This window comes from Battus philenor, unplaced genomic scaffold, assembly GCF_028537555.1.
Source record: "Battus philenor isolate CCGP_79_NKW_IND1 unplaced genomic scaffold, ilBatPhil1.0.hap1 SCAF_17, whole genome shotgun sequence".
Taxonomy (NCBI): Eukaryota; Metazoa; Arthropoda; class Insecta; order Lepidoptera; family Papilionidae; genus Battus; species Battus philenor.
Genome location: NW_027181679.1, coordinates 9,534,468 through 9,545,086, shown reverse-complemented (window position 1 = coordinate 9,545,086; position 10,619 = coordinate 9,534,468). Strand labels below are relative to the sequence as shown.

Here is a 10,619-nt window from a genome sequence, read left to right as displayed (position 1 = left end):
CATCTGCCTGAGTTTGAAAAAATCACTCAATACATTTAATGCTGTGACCTGTGACACATGATATATAATAATCATAGCATTGAACAATTATAAAGGTGTTACTGATTCATTAAACAATAAAAAGACACCGATAACATTTTAAATTTCGAATGATAAATCAGTTTGATTTATCCTTCGTGTATCTTACATACTTAATAGATTAATGACTTTTCCGATTTATTTACCCTTAAAATTTTATTTTATTAAAAATGTGTTTAAAAGACTTTTTATTTTCAAAACCACTGGCAACAAGCTAACTACATAAACGTTTTTGCATGTTCTTTCATGAATAATAAACGCACATTTAAGAAACAAACTATGCCTAATTATATAATATCACACTAGTATGTGAATTATAATAGTGAAAAATGATATAACATTTTCAATTATATATTTTTTTTTAAATATGCGACTATGTTAATTAATTTAACGATGTATCGATTAAAGCTAACTGATTGCTGAAAATCGATTCTTCTGCAAGTTAACAATAATCAGTTCTTACTCTTATAAGTGCTATTAACGTAAACAATCTTTAAAATACCATTATGAAGTATATACAGTGTTTGTAATTTCCAAATTCTTTTATTAACTAATAAAGTAATATTTGAATAAATAAATATATTTAACGTCGTAATAATTTTAACTTATCTATGTTTAGTATTATATAAATACATATGTTTTAACTTGAATAGTATTTTATTACTGAGCAACTTATTTAAATTAGCTTAAATGTACAATCTATTCAATTTGCGTATTTACCAAAATTTTTCCATAGCTATTTTTAAGAATGCGCGTCATTTATCTGTCAAATAGACGGTGGCAGAACTGGACAAAGGTTTGGAGTCGCAATTTTATAAATTTGCGATATTTATCAAAAATGTCAGCTAACTCACCACCAGGGAATAGTGACGGTAAGAAATATTATAATAAAGGTGTTCAAATTTAAAATGACTGTTTAAATTTTATTATAAAAATATATTGCAGAAGCCGAACCTTCCGTCGAATCCCTCCCGCCAAATCCACTCGAAAGCTTAGGTTCTAGGATCCGTGATTTGGATGTAGATTCTATTCGCCGTTATTTAGCACAGAAACTTGGTTTTTACGAGCCCCCTGAATCTTCTTCTCCAGTCGATCAAGTATTAGAAGAAGTTTCATTAGATGGTATCGTAAAATGGATTAAAAGTGAAAAATGCAAGAACATTATAACTCTTTCTGGAGCAGGAATATCAACATGTAGGTATATTTTTTGTTTATCATTTACTTTTAAATAACATTGATCATTTTCAATAAATAGTGGGCACTAGTAGTAGATGTCTTGCTAATTTACGGCGGCGTCTTGTATTATAATTTATTGCAGTGTAATGCATACTCAGTATATATATACTGAGTATATATATACTGAGTATGCATTTTTTTATTATTAAAATTATTGTGTAATTTTAGCGGCAGGAATCCCTGATTTTCGCAGCCCTGAAACAGGATTATATCATAATCTGCAGAAGTACAACCTTCCTGAACCTCAAGCTATATTTGAAATCAATTTCTTTAGGGATAATCCTAAACCATTCTTTACTTTGGCTAAGGAATTATACCCAGGAAGTTTTAAGCCAACCATTTCACATTATTTCATCAGATTGTTGCATGAAAAAGGTACAATCTATTTTATTTTTCATTAATAAATTCACATCATAAATAGTAATTAACTAAAAAAGACAATTTACTTATTAATGGTCATGTTTGCATACATGCTTTCTTAAGGAGAGAAATGTAAAGATTTTTTTGTACATTTGTTATGAAACTTCTGTGTTATGTTTTGTAAACCTGAGAATGTTGTATTATTAAATATAAATAAAACTAAATGTTGAATCTAAGCTGAAATACATTAAACTATCCTCTCTGTTGTGTACTGAATTTATATATCCAGAAGTAAGCTAAAGTATGAGAACTGTCAACCTTTTGTTTATTCATTAATTTCGTAAATTTATATCAATAATAATAATCAAGTTATTTGCAGGGCTGCTACTCCGTCACTACACACAGAACATAGACACATTGGAGAGAGTTGCTGGATTGCCAGAAAATAAAATTGTGGAGGCCCATGGAACATTTTACACTTCACATTGTTTAGACTGCAGGAAGGAATACTCTCTAGAATATGTCAAAGGTTTTCATTTAATTTATTACGATGTGTTAACAACATACATGGTTACCCCACATTTCCTTGTTTGAAAAAACAATGATACTCAAATGGCATAATATTTAAATTTCTGTTAGAGATTGCTTCTAGTGATATGACCACCTTTAATGCCATCATTGGAAATACTGTTTAACTTTTATTTATAATATATTTCTGCTGTTGTGCTTGGACTGTCTGAGGTAAGGATTACTGGCTGCATGTCTGATCAATTGGCTATTACTGCGAAGGAACCCCGGGGTCAGTTCTCTTCACAACTCCATTCTTGCTGCATACTATTGATTTACTTAAGCTCAATATTTTTGGGTATGCAGATGACAGAACAGTTGTAGAGTGGATAAATTAGGTTCTTGAGTCTTAGTCTGGCTGGTGGGATAACAACCTCATTAAGTGCAAAGCTGGGAAAATGATAGCCTGTTTTTCTCTGCCAAAACGTGTCTGTCTTCTCTCTTTCAAGGTGTTCCAGTTCCATCTATGGAAAACCACTTTGAGTTCCAGGGTATATCACATTAGGACAGTTGCTTAATTTGTATTAAGCACAGGTCCAGTTATGTGGGTAATGGGCTGCTTTCTGCAGCCAAGGGGCACTACTACCCTTACAGCCCGAGTATGATCTGCCGGCTTCCTCATTTTTTGATATATATAACCCAGTTCTCTTCAGGGGCAGAGTGAATAGGTACCTTCTGAATCTGTGTGCTTCATCTTTGACCACAATGTTGCTTATCATCACATGGGTTAGTAGTCTAAGGGGCAAATAAGTGTTAAAAAAACAAACTGGAGTAGTTATTTATGTCACTAGCCAATTTCCTGATATTTTTTTGAAATAAAACTGATTTTCCTTATAAGCCATTACTTAAGTACATGTATATACTTATCGGAATAATTAATCTGATGATGACAGATTCGTAGTACAATTGATATAATTAATGTTTTAAAAAGACATCATTACTTTTCCATTAATGCTTAAATTATTGTGTAATTAGAAATTCGTTTTGATTTATATAAATCAAGGAAATTTTAGGAAAAATAGATTTCTTGTTAGTTGTGCGATTTGTGCCAGGCTAATGGGAACTACTAAAATCTATTTCATTAAGTAACACTATTGTTTTCAGAGATTATATTTGCTGATCAAATACCAATATGCACGGAATGCCCAGGTATTATAAAACCAGACATTGTATTCTTCGGTGAGAGCCTACCAGATAGATTCCAGCAGTGCCTTCAAGAAGATTTCCAGAAATGTGATATGCTTATTATAATGGGGTCATCACTAGAAGTACAGCCATTTGCATCTTTAATAGACATGTAAGTATATAAAAAAACATTTTTAAGAATATTTATTTGTATTGTTTAATGCAAATTAAAAAATATATATAGGTTTGGAGATGTTTGCAAGAATTAACAAAATGTATAAACAACTATTAGTTCAACTTAGTTAAAAAATGTAATTTTAGCTTACCTTACATATTTAGATATGATGTGTGGGTGGTGGATCCATTGTGTTTTAGGTATATTAATGTGAATAAGAACAAAATTAAACATACAATTATAAACTGAATCAATATGGATACACATTGGGGCCAACACAGCCCCAATGAATAGTTTCAGTAATCACTAACGGACAGTACCCCCACAATTATAAACATATGTTCTAAATCTTGAATAATAGCATTTCTGGATATTAAGTCAATTGTTACACTAAATTCCAGGGTACCTGATTGGTGTCCCCGGCTACTTATCAACCGTGAGAAAGCAGGTGTTCGTTCACCACTTTTACGTCTTTGGGGACTGTCTGGTGGTGGTCTACAATTGGACGAAGATTCTGTGAGGGATGTGGCTCAGCTAGGGGACTGTGATGACGGATGTCGAGATCTCGCTCAGCGTTTGGGATGGGGGGTAAGAATTATTTAAATAAAACTAACAATAAATTTTCAACTGTCTACTTAAAATAGTTTCAGGTAATTTATATCATGAAGGTGGAGTAAATATTAATGTACATGTTAAGGTATTTTTATTCTTTATTCTAATAGTATGCACATATATACCAAAAATTAAAGTCTAAATTAAAGTAGCAAAATGCAGTGGTAGCCTAGGAGTATAAGACTCAGACTTGCAATTTGACAATACATGTAGTGTCCAAGTGAATGAAAAGCTCGGGTTCCCAATCTTGTAAAAATCTATGTTCACAGCCCAATCCATAAACACATTTGCCTTTTTCAATACTGCAAAGTTATAACTAGCAGAAAAGTTATAAATTTTAATATTGATTGTACAAAAAAACAATAAATTTAGGTTTTAATGAATAGTTTTCACAGCTATGAGGTCTAACATTTACTCACCAGGCATGTTACAAGCTCCTGCTTGGCCATTGTAATAAATTTTTCAAAAATAATGCATCTTCATTCAAATATGTTTAATATAGTTACTATCAAATTTATTTACAATAATAAAGGCAATTTGCAGTTGACTTTGTTGACCTTCAAAAGAGAATAAACTGAACTAAATAAACACTAGCTTTAGAACAGTAAATCAAACAGTAATTGCTGTAACTGAACGACAATATGTTTCCTGTTTAGCGGAGTTGACATAAGACAGTCAAAGAAAATGACTGTCTTGCTACAGTGAACTCCTTATATATGAAGCTGTCTGTATTCAACCCAATGATAATTTTTTTAGAATCTTTGTTTTCAATAAGAATTGCATACAGGGATAGTGCAGAGAGGGTAATATATACCCCACATGGAACGGAATGTGTTAACATACACTTGTATAAAATCCTGTTATATTGTGAAAGATTTTTTTAATGATAATAAATATAATAAAGCTTTGGAATGAATTTATCTACTACGTAAAGATATCATTAAAGAGTCGTCAAAAAAAACGGTCGTGAAGCTTTAAGTTGTAACATACACAAGTTGTCACTGTAAATGACGCATGCATATGCAAGAAACAATCAAAATCAATATTGTTATGTATTTCAGGAGGAGCTACTTGCATTAGTTACTCGAGAACATGAACGCCTAGAGCGCGACGGCAGTTTATCTTCGCCCACTATGCACACTCCAGCTGAAGCGGACTTTCCCGGGCCTAGTGTCATTGAACCGAAATTGTAAGAACTAAACATTACTTTGCCTTACATGCTATTTCAATTACAGCTCTATTAGTATACATTAAATTATATTAATCAATAGCAACCACTGGCTTTAGGGGTTAAGCAACATAAATATGTAGGATATGGGTGTGTAATTTTGTGTCTTTATAAGGAGATATTGAGTATACCTTATTTAGCACCACCACACTACATGTAAAGCAATAAATTGCTATAAAAATTACAATTATCTTATTAATGTTCATAGCAATGTTGTAGGTATTATAATAAATGAATAATTTGTACATATAAGCACTCAAATAAATTTCATTTTTTAATGAGAAATAGTAAGTACAAGGTTTCTTTAATACATGTAAGAAGAATCAAATTCCTGAATACTCCCAATGTATTTATTGTCAAAAGAAAAAATGTTTTTTTTTTCGTAATGTGACGATAACAACAATAAATTCATTTCATTTTGCATTTGTATAACGTTTAAAAATAAATCGTGAAAAAGATTACTAAAAAATATTAGAATTAGCTAATGTTTTTCTGTAATGATAGCTTTAGAACATTAGTATAATAAAGGTTTATAGTTTTTATAATAATAATATGATGATAGCCTAAATGCAGTTAGATAATCATGAGCTTAATTACAAAAGTCAAATAGTATAGTATATTCCAACAAAATATTTAAAATTTATAATTCAGAAAGCTTTCGTTATAATTAAATTACAGTTATGACAATAGAAATCATTAACAAGTGACAATTGTTAAAGGAATGTATGATAGTGCCTCTTAATCAGGGATGGGATAATCAGACACATATTTACTTAAAGTATTTTTTACGCTAGGATATCATAGAGACGGCTTTAATATTACTCATAGATGGATTAACAAAGGAAATTATTTTTAAAATCATCACTGGTAGTTATATTCATCCGACTCCCATTCGCTTGGGACTTTTTAGATATAAAAGCTCTTTCTGTACTAAGCTAACGCTTTAAATTGAAGTAAATATGCATTCAAGTATCCAATCTCTACAGTATATAATAGGTGTATAATATAATTTATTTTTAATTTAGGTGTGAACAAATGTGTAGGAATATAAAGGTACATGATTTTCAATGTATTACATACAAATTTCCTTATTTTCATATTAATTGTTTAGACAACCAAGATTTGTTTATCTTCATTGCTGAAGGTCGCGCACCCTGGTCGAGTTAAAATGACTTCACAGGTTTCTATGACTTGCTGTACTTTGTGCCAACTATTAACCTTCTTGGACTCTTCCTCTACTTTTCCTATGACAAACATCAAGACTCTCTGGTTGCGTCTGAGCTATGTGAGGTGCCCAATTAGTGTATCGCTTTCAATGACAAATGTGGAATTATATGTACCGTGGAACTGTCTAACAATTATTGAATGGCATTCTCATTATGTGCTTATGTCATACTATTATCTCTGTCTACTTATCATCGGAGGCATTGTATGAATGTATCTCAGTTACAATTCAATTCATTGTAGAACATGGCTGAGCCTGCTTGAATATTATTTGTTAAATACCATATACCTCTTTTTTTAATTAAATTTTTATTATTAATCAATATTAATTATGTTCAGTGACAGCATTTAATTTGAATTTTAATTCTACTTAAAATATAAAGTAAAAGCAGAAATTGCACCTTGTAAAACAGTTTTCTTTGTTTTATGTCAAATTCCTCGGATCATACACTATTAAGATATAAAGTAGATCCTTAATATAAATTGACCACACCTGATTTAGGTAATTGTCAGCAAATCTTTAGTTAAATTTTTCATGTTTCTTCTTCATTAATATCCTTGTTATATCTCTTTCGGTTTTGTTTTTTTTTTATTTGAAACATTCAAGAATAATCTTTTTTCAGATTCTAGTATTGAGCAATGTAAAACTTATGTAAAGTAATTTATTTTATTTTGTTTGCTTCAGACGTAAGAGAATCCTTTTTGATGCTATGTATCATTTTGTCCACTATTGGGTCTAAACAAAAATAGGTAAAAAGTAAAAAATGAATCAATAAATAATTATTAACATTAGTAATATATAGTTAATTTTTTTTTTGACAAATACCGTTTAGTATTTCGAAGTGTAATTTATATATAGAGAGGCAGTTGTAAAATACTACGCCAAAAACTTCATCCACCCCTCCTCTTCATCATTGCCACACCATGTTAAACTTTCTGCGACCTATGCTATTTAAAAAAAGAAAAAATCTGAGTTACTTTTATTAATGATGATCGTTTTCTTGACCTACCTGTGACATGTCATGAACGCGCTTTATCAACCCTACAGTTATAATTAAAAAAGTACAATTGAAATTAATTGCATTGTGACACAAGAGAGAACTTTACTGACAAAACTTAGAAGACATGACATGACAATGACCTGACATAACTCTAGACACCAGGACCCAAAAGTAGAAGAAGAGACCCCAAGAATAAAAGAAGGCTTTACGCCACCTTCGAAAGAAACAATAAATTGCACGGAAAGGGATTGGTGTAAGTTCTAGAATTATAACTATTTTAAAAATTCTCTAATTATTTTATAATCAATGACTTTGTTTTATATACAATGTATTATTTATAAGTACCAGCAATGAATTATTTGGAATTTTAATATAATTGACTAAACATGTATTTATATTTACAAATCATATATATTAATGAACAATATATCTTAAGAAATACATTAATAAATTCCATTAACGTTATCTATTGTAAACTGAAAGCAATAAGAAGAGTTTTAGGATTCGTTAAGTAGTATTTAAGACTCCTATGCATATTTTTGATTATTGTAGGTTTTAAACTCGAGGAAAGGATGCATACTAACCATCTACATCTCGCGAACTCTTAAAAGTGAGACGACGTGACGGTACGGTTGATATTAATGATAATAAATTAAAGGTTAAAATTTAAAAAAAAAACAAAAGGTTAAAAATTCAATAGGTTATTTAGACTACCGCAACCGCAGTACCTTCAGGAAAGCGCAGAGAGGTAAAGGCTAAGGAAAAAAGAGCAAGAGTGGAAGGAATTATCACCAGAGCGAATCTGTATTACTCCTTCCCCCGCGCCGTGCGCATACCTAAGGCGCGGTACCACGATTTCGGTAGTACTAAAATATTTTTTTAAAAGCATAAACCTGATGATTTATTTATTGAGGTTATTTTTTTTAATCAAATCTATGTCTCATAAATAAAAAAGAAAAATTATAAGACCGAAAGATTTCATCCGCTTGGTGTTTAGAAGCAATAAATAATGTATATGGGTCTTAAATTCTAAAAATACAATCAAAGACTGAAAAGATAAGCAATGTCATAAAGTAATTCACCGTGAATGCCTTTATTCTATTGTATCATTGCTATATGTGAAAGTTGATTGTAGAATAGGAGAAGAGATATATTAATCGTTTATGTTAAGGTGAGATGGATTTTTATCTTAGAATTATTTATTATTTTTACATAATGGGGTGTTTTAGTGTTGAACTGCTTGTTTTAATTGAAATGTTAATAAAATATTCCCTGCCTCTGCTATATTGATTTTTTTTTGTATAAAATTACAGCAACATCGAAAAAGAATAGTCAAGTCATCGGCCAAAGATGTTCTAGGTGAGAAATATTAAATAACCCATTAATAAATTAGTAAAACAGTGTTTTCAAATTTACTATACCTAGCATAGCCATAAATTCTATTACTAGTTGTTTCCATACATTAAAAAAATCATTAATTTGAATTTCGAACTAATGTTACGTTAAAAAATAGACTCCTTTTCCGCCTAATGGCGGTTGTATGTTTTTTGTTTTGAAATTGGAGTGGGGCACTAAAGGGGGGAATAGGGTTGCAGTAACTGCACTGTACAAAGTAGGTAAGGAGCCAGCCGACATTTTTGATACATTGAAAGACAGTAACTATGTCGGTTGATGACCGTGAGAGATCCGGCCGACCACGGTCTATTCGAACAAACCAGGCCGTTAATGCAATCATGGCCAGAATTCGTAGAAATCTCATAAGGAAGCTGAAAATTCTTTCCAAAGAAACGAGAGTCCCAACGCAAGCACTCACGGAATATCAAACGAAACTTAGGTCTAGGGGCTTATCGCAGATACACAGGACATAACTTAAAGCAGGCACTAAAACATAAGAGAGTCAAAAGATCAAAACAGCTATTACTTCGAAAAACAGAAAAATTCTCTTTACCGATGAAAAAATTTTTACAATCGAGGAGCACTACAACAAATAAAATGATCGAGTGTATGCACAGAGTATTCTAAAGAAGCATCCGAGGTAGTGGCCAAAATTCAGCGATCATTCAGCATACGTCATGATTTAATGGGGTGTCTCCCACCAAGGGATCCCAAACTCCATTTTTGCGAAAAAAGGAGTGAAAACTTCAGCCAAAGTGTATAAAGATACCGTATTAGAAGTGGTAATTAAACCTCTCAACATCATATTCAAAAATGAAGTGTGAACATTCCAACAGGAATCAGCTCCGGGTCATACGGCGCGCATTACCCAAAATTTGGCTTGAGCAAAATGTTCCCGACTTCATAAGGGCTGATGATTGACCTTCGGCTAGTCCGGACTTATACCCTTTGGACTATGAATCGTGGTCTGTGCTAGAGGACTTGGCCTGCCTAAGATGATGATATTGAGTCGCCCAAGAAATCTTTGGAGGCAGCAGCGATCAAGTTTCCAATGGAAACCGTTCGTAAATCCATCGACGCTTGGCCCGACCGTTAAAGCTAAGGGTGGAGACTTTGAATTACTAGTTTAGTACGTTAACATATCTTTTTAACTCTACATAATCACATAAAACTTAACAATAAAACTTTTTTTATCGGATATTTTCTTTGTAACAGAAATATGGCCAGACTAGGTTTAATGAAATTAATAATTGTTTAAAACAAGTATCAGTCTCTGTAGACTTTGTACTGCTAGAATTTTTTGGCCTGTGTATCAAATCGAAGAATAAGTACAGCTTGGAAAGCAGCTGCAGCGTCTCCATCTCGCGCTCTTACTGCTCTATGATAGACAGTGAAGAGGTCAGCCATCAAAAAATAAAAATAGTTCTAGAACCATCTAAGCATATTATTTATTCCACGACTATCGATTTAGTTATTTCTTACGTTTATTTTATATTTTGTACGATATAGGTATCTAATCTCATTTTATGTATATCTGTATGACCGTAATTTTGTATATATAAACGATTAAAACGTCATTAAAGTAATTACTAATGTGTGCTGCTTACAAAAGAAATGA

At 31.6% G+C, this 10,619-nt stretch overlaps 1 protein-coding gene across 1 annotated transcript; it reads left to right on the top strand.

The window, feature by feature from the left end:
• The first annotated feature begins 795 nt into the window (after positions 1-795).
• Sirt2 (Sirtuin 2) lies at positions 796-6,794 on the top strand. Its single transcript, XM_068762908.1, has 7 exons — positions 796-950; positions 1,024-1,272; positions 1,483-1,689; positions 2,054-2,203; positions 3,346-3,538; positions 3,943-4,129; positions 5,215-6,794. Exons 1-7 carry the CDS (start codon positions 827-829, stop codon positions 5,344-5,346), a joined length of 1,242 nt encoding a protein of 413 aa, XP_068619009.1. The 5' UTR covers positions 796-826; the 3' UTR covers positions 5,347-6,794.
• The last annotated feature ends 3,825 nt before the right edge of the window (positions 6,795-10,619 follow it).

What these genes read in the sequence shown, in the direction of transcription:
- Sirt2 (XM_068762908.1), top strand. Translation starts at nt 827, where the DNA reads ATGCGCGTCATTTATCTGTCAAATAGACGGTGGCAGAACTGGACAAAG. An exon ending in CTCTCTAGAATATGTCAAAG is followed by an intron (nt 2,204 to 3,345) that starts GTTTTCATTTAA and finishes TATTGTTTTCAG; the next exon opens with AGATTATATTTGCTGATCAA. An exon ending in TTTGCATCTTTAATAGACAT is followed by an intron (nt 3,539 to 3,942) that starts GTAAGTATATAA and finishes ACTAAATTCCAG; the next exon opens with GGTACCTGATTGGTGTCCCC.